This window comes from Lethenteron reissneri, chromosome 40, assembly GCF_015708825.2.
Source record: "Lethenteron reissneri isolate LAM-NWPU_2019-01 chromosome 40, ASM1570882v1, whole genome shotgun sequence".
NCBI lineage: Eukaryota > Metazoa > Chordata > Hyperoartia > Petromyzontiformes > Petromyzontidae > Lethenteron > Lethenteron reissneri.
Genome location: NC_083818.1, coordinates 4,511,125 through 4,525,117, shown reverse-complemented (window position 1 = coordinate 4,525,117; position 13,993 = coordinate 4,511,125). Strand labels below are relative to the sequence as shown.

Sequence of the window (13,993 nt, the reverse complement as noted above, 5' to 3'; positions counted from 1 at the left end):
CGGTGAAAGATACACGCAAACAGCAGGCGTCAGGGTTGGGATGAAACCCACGACCTCCTGCATACTAGGCGAGGTAGTTAACATCTCGTCACCATGACGCCCAGGCATGGTCGGCTGCGGAAATGTTAGCGTGCTGGATTAGTTGCAACAGGGTCGGGGGTGTTACACGAGTCACAGCGGGGTTGGTTGGTAACTTTCTTGACGTGCACCAACATTGTTGTTTGTTGCCCATGTGTGTCGCTGCGTTCGTCACAACTTCGTTTATATTTTAGCGAGCGAGTGAGAGGCTGGTGTAACTTTTGCTGACTTGCCAGAGAGTGCATTTTCCATTGGCGTTTGTGCTACATTCTCTCTGTCCCCCTCTCTCTCTCCTCTATTTTTTTTAATCTCCATCCCTCACCTCGTTGACTATCCTCACGTTTCTTATCTCTCCATCTTACAACACTCTTCTCTGATGCCCTCTTTCTTCCCTTTCCTCTCTTCTCCCTCCCCCACCTCTCCCGAATTTTTGTTTCCTTTCCTCCATCCTCCCTTCTGTTCCTTCGATCTTCCTCCGCTCGCTCTCCTCTCATCTGAATGCTTTAAAATGTTTTCACCTCCCTGCTCTTCTGTTCTCACCTCCCTCCCTCTCCTATAATTTGTTTCCCTGCCCGCTCCCCCCCTCTCTCTCTCCGTGTTGGTGTCCACAGGAGACGTACCTGGTGAAGCACATGAGCAAGCACTCGGGCCTGGACCCCAGCGCCGCGTCGGGGCACCAGTCTCCACCCCCCAACCCGGACTCCCCGCCCTGTCCTATCCGCCTGCCCATCATGTGACTCCCGCACCACCCACCTTCCTCACCTGTCTCACCTGCTCGCTCGCTCGCTCTCTCACTCTCTCGCTCAATGCCACCCCCACCCCTGACCTCCTCCCCCCACCCACCCCTCTGTCTCCCCCCCCACCCCAATCCAACCCACCCCAGACACGAGCCAGAGACTCGTGACAGCATCCCTCCCCTCTCCACTGACCCCCCCCCTTCCCCTCCCGGAACCCCCCCCCCCCCGATCCCTCCGCTTTTCCCCCGCCGCCGCAAATGCACGCCGCGCAGATTCACTCTCTGCTTGACTTTTCTTTGCGTTGCCGTTTCATTAAAGGCCCGCCGCATGCCTTGTATCGGTAACGAACTAATGGTTACAAATAACGGTGATGATGATGATGATACGCTAACCGCAGCGCACACACACGTTTATCACTCGGTGCCGATTTTGTCGCGTGTTGATCGATAAGTCTTTTTGAACGCACGTGCCACGAAAGTTACTTGCAACACAAAAAGATTCCCTTGACTCGCCGTGTGCCCCCATCCCTCCTCGACCCGTTTTTTTTTATTATCACTTCGTCAGAATAATAAAGAGAAGTAAGGAGGAGCACTTTGTTGAATTGTTACCATGGATATTTGGAACATTTTGTTGAAAATCGTGCGTCGGCAGCCTCCAGCGGGGAAGGTAGCGAGTTCATAGTTTGCCGACGTTTTGAAGACAGTCCCTCTCCTTACTTATGTGTACAAGTACGCTCGGGCGAACACAAACCGCCTGCTGTTAAAACAATCTATAAATATTTTGACCGTCCTTTGCATTTACTATTTTAACTATTTTATATATATATATATTTCCCATCATTTCGTGCATCGGCATACGCAAGGTAATGTTGTTTGTCGTTTACCGGAAGCCCATTGGACGGTGAAGGCAGTTACGTGACCCCCCCCGCCCCCCTCCCCCAACCGCGACATTTGTTTTAAGTTGCGTATTGAACGGCTAGGGTTGTTGAGCGTTAAAAGTCACGCCGTAGACGATCATCGTTGTCGTTAAATTTGAAGGGGGGGTTGGGTGGGAGACTTGATATAAATCGGGGCGCGGGGGTGGGGGAGAAATGTGTTCCAGCACAGGCATGAGACAATTATACGACATCATGTGATGAATTACCGAACCTGTCTGCTTGCCATTTTACTAATTTTTTTTTTAAACTTCCACTTTCTTTGTTTTCTAGAAAATCATGTGACTTGAATAGGAGCAACGTCAGTCATGTGAGCGACATTCACTGCAAGTCTGAGATGTGTCATGTGACGCACTCCTTTTATCACGTGATGTAAGCTTCAAGCACCCTCCCTCCCCTTCCCTTCGACCCTCGCCCCTTTACCCTCCCAGTGGTGCCCTGCCTCTAGCCCCTTAGCCTCTACCCCACGACCACTCCCACCTCCTCCTCCCCTCCTCCCACGTCTCGGCCAAACGTATTTTTCCGTAGTTCTGTCCTTCCCGGATGGACGGATACGAAACCCGCTCGCCCGACGTGCGTAGCACGCGATCGCCAGAGTGGTTGGCGGCGGCGGCGGCGGCGGCGGGCGAACCCGAACGTTTTGCCTCTCGTCGCCGAAGACCTGCAAAAAACGAGAGGACGCTTTTGCGCACACGCTTGGACTTTTACGGACGCCGAAGGCAAGACTACTCCTCTCCCTCGCACTCTCACCGCAAACCACCTCCCCCCCCCCCCCCCCCCCGAAAAAAAACCTCTACACCCCGTCGCCGCAACCGGCATCGTGTTGAAAAAAAAGACTTCGGTGAACGTGAAAACTTGAGCGCAATGTGGAGCGTAAACGCACGTGCCTGCTTGCCTGACTCGGGGTCGCGCGTTTCCGTACGGCTCGGTGTGACTTTGAAAGAAAAAAAATATATGTGTATCGTTGTCAAAGCACGATGCGCGGCGGGAGAAATTTCGAGGCGCAAAAAAATGTTCGCGCGTCCTCGCCACTCGACTCCCACCACACTCCACTCTCCCGCCCCCCCTCCACTGTCCTTCCACCACCGAACACTTTGGGACAAGTTCACATACTGACGGCAGCTAAAGGGAGGCCGCTGCCATCCAACGGCAGTGGCGCCCGTCAACCGGTTTTGTACATAAGTGTCGGGTGAGCAGCGCTAAGCAGTGCCCACTCCGGCAGCAAGGTTCCCACTCTTTTAAAGGCTTAACGTTAACATTACGTGGTTATAATTTTATTTTAGACATACTCTCTTCGCTTGATAACTGCCACTGTGATCAATGACAGGACGACTATAACTGTATTAACTGATGGATTCATATTTACTGTCACGTTCTCGGTTTTGGTTTTTCGCCGATAGACGACATGACCCGCTTGCCGAAGATGAGTTACGTGCCGAGTTTTTGTTTTCTCGATTCGTCGGTCCCAAGAGAAGCTACGTTTGCCGCCAATCCTCTCCTCAACCGTAAAGATCGTGTCTACGCGACTTCAATGCGCACATTACGGGCCCAGTGGATTCTCTTTCCCATTACACAAGCAGCCGCTGTGAAGGTTTAGTGAAAAAAGGTGGCCCAGTTCGCTCGTTAAGTCTTGTCGGGCATGCGATGGTTTACCTATCCTTGCCCACTGGCCTGACTGTCGCCGTGATGCGCGCGACAAGAGAGAGACGGGTCACGCCACGTCGGCGAGATGTTAACTACTTCGCCTGGTATACGGGAGGTCATGGGTTCGATCACGATCCTGACGCCTGCTGTATATTTGGAGTTTGCATGGTCACCCCGTGGTTGCGTGGATTTTTTCTCCAGGTCCTCCGGTTAAACCCCCTCCACATTTACAATCAACGTTTGGTTCAGATGATTTGGCTGCTATAAATTTTGACGTGATGAATAAGCCGCTTCGTTTGAGCTGTCGCTTGCGATCGCCAGGTCGCTCCTGAAATGAGAGCGACATGTAACTGAGACGTGACGGTGGAAACCGCACTTCCCCCGCCGGGACCCGTGACTCGTCCCGTGGGCCGCGATGATCATGGACGGAGGGGGGAGCGGCTTTCGTCTCAAATTGTCTACCCCCACACACGGCTTCCACCCCCCCCCCCCTAACACTTGTCCCCCGTTGTCGGTACACGTGGACAAATTAAGTCGTGTGTGTGTGGAGGGGGGGGGGGCAGCAGTTTTAACATATACAAAGTATATATATATAACATTTCATTTTGGAACCGAGCTGAAAGGCAAAGGTGTGAGTGGTTTTGGTGTTTTTACAAACATCGGTCAGCTATCGGAGGAAGCTGCCGACCGGTGATTTTAACTCGACCCCCCCCCCCCCTTGTACAATTTTGCCGTGACCCCAGTTTGTACTTCTACTACGACGGATGCAGAAACCTCTGGGTACCGAACGCGCGCCCATCTTTTTTAAACCGAACCTTGCGTTTTACCGAAGAGGTTCGTCGTTCTCGCGTGTTTTTTTTTCTTTTTTAACTTAACGTCACGACGACGTTGCTTCAAGAGGCAGAGAGAGAGCTTCGTTTCGTTCATGTGGAGCCGTCTTGTTTTTTTTTGTTGCTATATTTCTTTTTTCATTTCAAAGAAATTATCGAGTTACAACTTGTTTTTTCGATTCGGATCGAGAGCTCACGTTATAATTTTTAGTGCCCGTTTTTCGATGATTAAATACTGTGCACGAATAAGCGTGCCTCTCGTATATGGAAAGGAAACAAAACGGTGATGGTGCGTGCGATGACTGTCACTTCTCAAAGTTATATTTTAGACTGAGTGGCCTTCAAAGTCAATACATACTGAGCGTTTAACGAGAAATTTGAGCAAAAGTACTCCCCCCTCCCTCCTCGCTTATCTCCGACTAATTTTTTGCGTTTCCATTAAGCTTTTTTTGTGCATTATTATTATGATTACAATAATATTTTTACAATAGCACTATTGGCTATACATTAGTATATTGTAAGATATGAGGTATGTAGATTATAAAACTGCATTTATACTTAAATAATCCCACTAATATGGGGTATAAGATGGTTTTGCATGGCTGTTCCTGTACATATATAAAAAAAAAGTATATATGAAGTGAGGAAAGGGGTTGTGGTTTTTTTTTACGTACCATGTGTGTTGGCTAGAGAAAGCGAGCGAGCGAGAGAGAAAAGAAATGCCACATTGGCATGGCTATTGTGTTCAACCATTGCGTTGGCTTTCACCACCGCCTGAAACATTTCAGTGTGAGACTGGACAAGCCTCTATCAGTGTTGGCAGTCACACGTGCGGCACCCCCCCCCCCCCCTTGTTTGGTCCCACCCAGCTCAACGGGCAGTGAGAGAAGGTGCGATGGGTAGCAGGAGACCTGCGCGCGTGTGTGTGCAGGGGTTCTCATGTCTCTTCCCCCGATCCCCCTCCACCCCCGTCTGCAAAAGAGGTGCTCGATTCGTCTCGGAAGCCAGTATGACGCGCGCGTGCGTGCGTGCGTGCGTGCGCGCGCTTTTAACGTTTCCAACATACGTTCGGGAGCAATGTGACGAGAGACGCAGAGAGTCGCTTTCGCCGGAGTAGAAACGCCTAAATGCCCGGGTGCTGAAGTTTGGTTTCGTGTTACTTTACCGTGATTTTTTCCGCTCTGCCAACCGTTATCCCGCTCCCCGCCCCCTCCCCCTCCTGTGTGCGTGCGCGCTTTGGCATCGTTGATGAAATCGAAGCGTGCGTGCGTCTCCTTTCACCGATCTCGCCACGGCTAGTAGATGATCTGCGATGATTCGTCGCCGTGGGGTGGCGAGAAGCCGGTTGGGGGGAGACGAGGCCTCACGCAGACTTCACGTTAGCAGCTTCCCGAGCGGCAGGAGAGGAGGTGGGTGCGATTTATTGGGAGCGGGTTCTCCTCGTGAGCGACAACATCGATACATCCGACGTAATTTTAGGTCCTTTTTTTTTTGTATAACCATACTACTGCCTCGACAGTGCCAAATGTTTTTTTTGGCGATAAAGCGACTTCATTTATTTAGCGACAGCCTCTCTTTTGCGTCCGGTGGCGGGCAGGCGGGGGGGGGAAACCTTGGAGGTCGCCGGCGTCGACGAACCGAAGGGTTTTTATTCTCCGGCAAAAGGAGTCCAAATCTCGTTGCGATCTCGCGAAAGTTGAGGTGTGTTTTCTTCGATGTAAGCATGGGAGAAAGTCCCCTCGCATTCATATTACTGTATTTCTTTTATTATGTTTCTTTTATTCCGCTGGCGTCGACAATTAAAAAAAAAATCGTCGGAAGCATTCACTCTTGAAATGTCACGCGTTTAAAAGCGTCGGATGCTGTAGTAAAACTATCACCGCGCGCCGTTGTCATCGACTCGCTAATAATCCGGCAAATTGAGCACACTTTCTTATCCGGCAGAAGTAAAAACGGGCATCCTTGAACCGTGCTTTCGATTGAAAAAGTAGGAGAGTGACTTTTTCCTGCATATTTTTACGATACTTCCCCACCACCCGCCGCTACCGCTGTTTTTTCCCCCCTGATTTTTTTTTATGCGGACACACGGGCTCATAGTGGACTAATGAATATAGAGAAAAAGTGTTGTTACATTGCACATAGCTCTGTACAGTATTGAGGGTAGGGGAGGGGGCGAGCTTTGAAAGAGAGATTAAATAATGAGAAGGAAACTCCTGAACGGATTAAAAAAAAAACATTCTCACTTTCTGTGAACATGTTTTTGGATCTGTGTCATTTTACAGATACAACTGTTGCAATATATATACGGAGGGGTATGCAAAGTGTTTTTTTTTTATTTCAAATAACAAGACAATTTCACTAAAGTTCACTTCACTAAAAATACTGTTTTAAGAAGTTAGCAGGTAACGATTGTGCGATTTGCAGTCGTTCAGTTTTATCGATCACATTGAGAGTTACCTATTCACTTTATGGATTTCCCTAAATTATTGTTTTAAAGTACAAATTCACAAACTGCCGTGCAATTACTTATTTTCCCGCTCAGTTTAAAACGAATTTCAAAAGAAAAAATTTCAATCACGGGAGCTAAAAACGCTCGGTCCAAATGACATTTTTTTTTTTTAAGTTTGAATTCTCCGGCATGTTTTTTGAGTTGTGCCGCTCTGGGAGCTTGTTTGATTCTTTCCCAAAATGAAACGTGGGGACATCACGCGCGGAACGCAACGCGGTACAACCCAACGCACGCGCGCACACGCGTCGGGGAGATCTACAGCACAATCGCAAGAACCTACACGATATCCAACTCCTCGTTTCACGCTTGTGGTATTTTTTTTCAATCAAGAAGGGGTTGTCTTTTCATTACGGTTATAGCTTCTATCTTCTGTTTTGTGTCCCGACAATTCTTAAATGAGCGACAGCATTTCGTTTTCGATAACAATCGTGGATGTGTTTTGCCTTATCGACTTTTCGCCGTACAGCATATCCTGGCTTTCGCGGCCACGGTGAAAACCAGCGTGCGTTGTGGCACGTCCGCTGTCGACCGCGTTGAGAGAATACTTAATTTAACCCGACAGTCTCGTACAAACGTCGCAAGCCAATTTTGCGCGCAATTTTAACAATCTCAAGCTTGATATGCCATCTCATTGCAAAGGTTCATAATTTTCATCGTTTTTTGTAAACGTGTTCGTATATTTCTCTTTATTTTTTTCTCTCAAGAGGTGTCTCCTTTGCAGTGCTGTATACCTGATCTATTATTATTATACAATGTATTATTATAATAATTTGTACTACGCTCCCGTCATTTTAATAATGCATTGACAGTATACTGTAGTTAGGGAATCAAGTTAACGTTTTTTTTAAACAAAAATAAAAAAAAATTACTATATATATAACAAGCACTTGTACAGACTTAACTGAAACATGTAAATGGGGGTTGTTTTCCTTCTAAAATAGCCACCACATGATTTTACAGAATTTCTCACTGAGACCGTTTTTAGTTGTGTCTGTCGCCCGCCGGGTCAGCGTTCGACTCACCACAGACGCTTTGTATTTTACGAAATGGGACATACGATGGCTTTTTTTTTAAATGTACCGGACTTTAAAAAAAAAAATACAAAAAGAACAAAGTTGTGTTCGCTTGTAATTGTACCTGTGACATTGTTTATATTGTATTACTATACGCGTAACATTTGCTATTTTTTGTCTCATGTATAGCATTCATTTAATGTATATAACAACAGCAAACAACTTTGTTTTGTTATACCTGTATCATTAAACATTTTAGAAACCAAAATTCCGCGTTGCAACCTTCTTGCTCATCGCCTTCTCCTTTAAACAAATAAGTATTTGTAATTGTATCCCTACTCTTTGTTTTTTTTTCGGTAAAACAGTCTGCATCAGCAGCAGGCCATGCTTTCCCACCCAATGACGGACGCTTGTGTTGCGTCCGAAACGTCGTGATTTAATTTAGTTTTCATTTATTTAATTTTCTACCTACGTGACTTTACCGAAAAAACCAAAGAGTATGAATCCTTGCAGTCACGAAAGCTTCAAATCTATAATTCTATCCCTCTTGCGCCATCAGTATTGCATAACGAGATGAAGAATTGATTATCTGTCTCTTGTCACAGAGCCAGTGCAACTCCTTCGTGTTTGAGAATGTACGTACGTGTGTTGGACTTCTCTCACACCGCACGTATCCAACCGTGATAATCGGAGGTGCGGGGGGAAGGACAACAACTTAAACACAAAAAGCAGTTGTAAAGTAAGTAGTTTTCACACGCTCATTCGCTCGCTCACTCACCCACCCAATCTAAAAGTGCACAACTCCAGTGACTTTCTAAAATATCGGAAGGAAGAGCGTTCCTGACGGCCGCAGAAGCGCATCTGAAGGTGCGCGATGCAGTGACCCTCTTTGTTCTGTGGCTATCCATAAGCAGCTGCTGCAAGGATGACCGAAGTTCGCGTGATGATTTATACTCCTTGACGAGATCAGCAAGTACTCTATGAGATCTTTTTTTACCAGTGGCAAAATATAGTAGTAGGTTTTTACCCTTTTAAACTGGTACAAAACTGACACCTTTATTCAAGGCATCACGTTTGCAATAACCACAACACAAGTAGTCAAAAAAGCAGAGTTGCTTCTTTTTGTTTGCTTTTTTGACTACTTGTGTTGTGGTTATTGCAAACATGATGCCTTGAATAAAGGTGTCAGTTTTGTACCAGTTTAAAAGGGTAAAAACCTACTACGAGATCAGCAAGGTTATTGTGGTTCATTTGTGGCAAACGAAAATAGCTTTCGGAAGTGGATATGACCGAGCTACCGCTCGGGATAACTTCAAGAGAACTCTGGTCCATGCAGTAGGGAGCAGCAACTTGCCCATTCGCTCCGCATAGACGACAATGATGTTTGTCACATGCCACTCACAGATTTATTTACTTCTCACGAGATATTTTATTTCTTACTTTATAATGGCCATCGAAAAGCCACGAACCCACCGCTGCTGAGATCTCGAGTTCAAGACGTGCCCAAGATGGTTGCTGGCTGTGCGTCTTTTTAAATCCTTTATATTAAGTTCGCTTGCTTGCGCGCTTACGACCGTGCAAATCTTTTGGTCGTTTTTTAACCCACTTCCCGTGATCCAATCGAGCTGACATTTTGCACACAGACTCGTTGTGCGTGACAATTTCTTTTTGTGAAATTTTTTTTCCAAAATTTTACACTTTGTAGGTAAAAAAAAATTCTTATATTTAATTACCAATTGCTTAATGGTGGCAGGCAATCATCTGACCCATAGGTGGCAGCCATCTCAAGCCAGAGGACGAGAGGACTCTAGCCGCCCGTTTCAAAGACCAATGTGGGCTGGGTTGTGGCCCATTGAACACGCATATAAAGGATTTATAGTGAAAAACTTTGTTTTTACGGGTAAATTTTTTGTTACCCATCAAAAATGGAAGCATAATTGTCCAATCAGTGTCGCATTCTCAGGCAAATAATTCTCCATTGGGAATATATCGAAGGGATCAGTGCGTCAACCCTGTGTCAGACTAATGCTGTAAGATGGCATTACAGCACCAAAGGCACAAACTCGGGACAGACCTTTAAAATGTCCTGAAAAAAGTGTTCCGTGTCAACCGGTGCAATATTATATTTCTTGGAGCTTGAATAAGCCCAATTTAGTGAATTTTTTTTTTTATGTGGTGCAGTTATTGGTGACTGGGTTAGACCGTCAACTCAATACATTTGATTACAGGCTTTAATTACGGGTTGCCTGTCAAGGGGATTCATAATGGCCAGCACTATAGAGAATCTGGGTTTGAGTCCTGGACGAGGTGTCTCTCACAGGATTCACAAATGGCCATCGCCGAAGGTCGCTGTCGAATGGGACGTTAAAACTGCCTGGCCAAATTACCGAGAATGCGCCCAAAACTCGTCGGAGAGATGTGGAAGCTAATCAGGCTTGAGCCTGGATTGTTGATGGGATGGGCGACATCCTCCTCCACGTATCTGTGTCTTCCACAGAATACGTTTTTGGTTTCCACACCCTATCAGCAACAAGGCCTTCTTGGGAGTGCACAACATTTCAGCAGCATCAGTTCAATACGAGCAAGAACCCTTTCCCTCTGTTAGAAGTGGGCCCAAGTTTGACGCCAAAATCTCCCTCCGCACAGATGCTGCAGCAGTGCAGTTAATGCGGCAGCAGAGGGCAGTGCAGTCTTGCAAATGTGACCAGCGTGGTGAAGTATGGTGCAGTGACCACCACCCCAGGAGCCGCACAGAGGTGGAGGGGAGGCAACCATCCATCATCATGCACTGAGCTCATGGTACAACTCAACGCAGCGATACTCAAAATCTGCTTCGGACATCAATCTCTCGAACTGTAACAGCCTCACGTGGGTATAAACTACACTATACACTACACTACTATTCACTACACGATACACTACACACTACACTACCATACACTACACGATACACTATTGTACACTACCATACACTATACTTACTATACACTACACTGCTATACACTACACTATAAACTACGATACACTACACTATACACGACACTACTATACACCACACTACTATACACTACGCTACTTTACACTATTATACACTACACTATACACTGAACTACGATACACTACACTATACACAACACTACTATACACTACACTATTCACAACACAACTATACATGACATTTCACTGCACTACCATACACTACATTATACACAATTATACACTACACTACTATACACTACACTATACACTACACTATGCACTACACTCTACTATACACTACACTACTATATGCTACACTATGCACTACACACTACACTACTATACACTACACTACTATACGCTACACGATACACTACACACTACACTACCATACACTACACGATACACTACCATACACTATACTTACTATACACTACACTATAAACTACGATACACTACTATGCACTACACTATACATGGCACTACTATACATGTATACACTATACCACTATACACCATACTACTATGCACTAATACACTATTATACACTGAACTACGATACACTACACTATACACAACACTACTATACACTACACTACTATACACTACACTCTACATTACTATACACTACACTACTATACACTACACTCTACACTACTACTATACGCTACACTATGCACTACACTACTATACACTACACTCTACACGACTATACACTACACTCTACACTACTACTATACGCTACACTATGCACTACACTACACTACTATACACTACACTTTATACTACTATACGCTACACTATGCACTACACACCACTACTATACACTATGCACTACACTCTACACTTCTATACACTACACTCTACACTACTACTATACGCTACACTATGCACTACACTACTATACACTACACTCTACACTACTATGCACTACACACTACACTACTATACACTACACTATTATACGCTACACTATGCACTACACTACTATACACTATGCACTACACTACTATACACTATACACTACTATACGCTACACTCTACACTGCACCGTCACAGCCTCACGTCGGTTCTCTACTGTCGCCCCCTCGGTGTGTGACTCTCAAGATCCCTGTTTGCACATCCGCAACATCAACATGCACTCCGGCTACTTTCAAGGAACATCTTCAAGGCCTCTCTCTCTCTATCTGTGTTGGTCTCAGGGCTGTTGAGCAGCGCTGAAGCTTCGCTCCGTGCCTCCGAGTTTGTTGACTCGTCTGCAAAATCTAGCGAGTTATAAATGTCATCATTATTCTTAAAGGGGGCTGTACAAATTTCGATTTAAAGCTTTCGTGACTGCAGGGATTCATCTTCTTGGTTCTTTCGGTAAAGTCACGTAGAAGGAAAATAATAAAAATAAAACATAAAATATTTCTCACGACGTTTCGGCCACAACGCAAGCAGCCGTCCTCAGGTGAAGACCAGGTCTGTCGGGGAGACAGCGTTCTGAATGTTGTCTCCCCCGACAGACCTGGTCTTCACCTGAGGACGGCTGCTTGCGTTGTGGCCGAAACGTCGTGAGAATTAATTTATTATGTTTTATTTTTATTATTTTCCTTCTACGTGACTTTACCGAAAGAACCAAGGGGCTGTACAAGTTGGCATGCAGCTCATTCACAATTGGCTCACACTGTGTCATCACACGTGTCATCACACGTGTGATGACACGTGTCAGCACACGTGTCATCACACGTGTCATCACAATTGACTCACACGTGACATCACAGTGTCATCGCCGACTTATAAACAGGCGCGGTTCGTCCACTAGGGGGCGTTGGGGCGCCGCACCAACAAGCGGCTGGAGATGAGAAATTATTTTTCCAAAAAAAAAAACTTTTCTGTAAATAGTTTTGTTGAATTTTTATTTCTTTAAATAATATTATTGTTTCAATGTGAATTGCCGAATGAAGATAACAGTTCAAGCTGTTCGTTGTCGAAACCGCTGCAACGCCACAGTCTGATTTGCCTCGGGGAGGTCTGGGGTCGGATGCAGAGGTCGCAAACGGGTTTTGATTCCTTACCCGTACCCGTACCTGGCCGCACCAGGGTCGCAAATGGGTACCCGTACCCGGCCAGGTACGGATACCCGTACTCTACCTGTACCCGTACACTACCCGAAATGAGTGACAAACGGTGACTCACCAGTGACTCACGGCCTACTCACCAGGGTCGCAAACGGGTACCCGTACCCGGCCGGGTACGGGTAGCCGGGTATCGGGTAGGGTACGGGTATCAGGTACCCGGTTGCGACCTCTGGTCGGCTGTGAAGGCGTCTCCCCCCCCCTCCCCGAGCGAGAGATGTTCCCGTCATTCATTGCGATCAGCTTCGCATTTGAGCCACGCCGTTTGAGACACATTCAGAGCGGTGACAAATCCGCCCCTGGCTGCAATGACGATGTCACAACGCGAGGTTGCACTGTGCAAATATAGCAGCTCACGGCCTCGTGGCCGTCCATAAATGACGTCACGCGATTTTGGACGATTTTTGACCCCCCCCCCCCCTTTGTCACACGGCGTCACAAAAAGTCAGACCCCCCCCTCAAATATGACGTCACAAAGCTCTGCCCCCCCCCCCCCAAAATAAAACATACTTCAAATCGCTTTAAACTATTGTCATTGTAGTGCGTATTTAATGTGGCGCTGCACTCTGATGTTGTAGGAGAAAACATTTATTAAAAGTCTATTTAATTAAGTAGAACGTGTTGTCTACATTTATTTAAAGTTGCGCATTTTGATGTGACGTCACATTTCTCAACTCCCCTCCCTCGTCACACATCGTCACAAATGTCTGACCCCCCCCTAGGTGCGTGACGTCATTTATGGACGGTACCCTACACGGTCGAGGAGGAAACAGCAATAGCGAAAGCAGCCGGTGCAGCAGACGAAGAATTAGCAACGAACACTGTGGAGTCAAATCTCGACTTAAAGCTTTCGTGATTGCAGGAATTCATACTGGTAGGAACCTCCTGGTTACACCAGCCCACAGGGGATTATTGTGTCCGTCCGTCGTGCAGGGAGAGGCTGGGTGGGGAGGGAGGGGCTGGGTGGGGAGGGTGGGGAGGGGCTGGGTGGGGGGTGGGGCTGGGTGAAGATGGACTGGTCACCCCGTGGAGCCCTTATAAAACTCAATGTTTAACCTACTCACGCCGGCTTGTGCCCGCCCTCACAGTCGGGCATATTTGTGGAATACACCACGCCGCCGTTGACCGAGCAACCCAACGTTCCTACCA

At 46.6% G+C, this 13,993-nt stretch overlaps 1 protein-coding gene and 1 long non-coding RNA gene across 6 annotated transcripts in view; both read left to right on the top strand.

Moving 5' to 3' along the window:
• The window catches only part of LOC133352428 (zinc finger protein 362-like), a 138,110-nt gene extending 130,097 nt beyond the window's left edge, over positions 1-8,013 (top strand). For 4 of the 5 annotated variants that reach the window (XM_061568066.1, XM_061568065.1, XM_061568069.1 and 1 more), the window contains 2 exons: positions 690-811; positions 2,023-8,013. In XM_061568066.1, the coding sequence (XP_061424050.1) occupies positions 690-811; positions 2,023-2,125 (225 nt within the window). In that variant the 3' untranslated portion in view covers positions 2,126-8,013. Of the gene's footprint in view, positions 1-689 lie in introns of all 5 variants that reach the window. The other variant, XM_061568068.1, reaches the window with a different exon arrangement.
• Positions 8,014-8,236: 223 nt separating this feature from the next.
• On the top strand, positions 8,237-13,765 carry LOC133352462 (uncharacterized). Its single transcript, XR_009756267.1, has 3 exons — positions 8,237-8,484; positions 10,392-10,617; positions 13,567-13,765. It is a non-coding gene; the product is annotated as an uncharacterized LOC133352462 (long non-coding RNA).
• Positions 13,766-13,993: the final 228 nt, after the last annotated feature.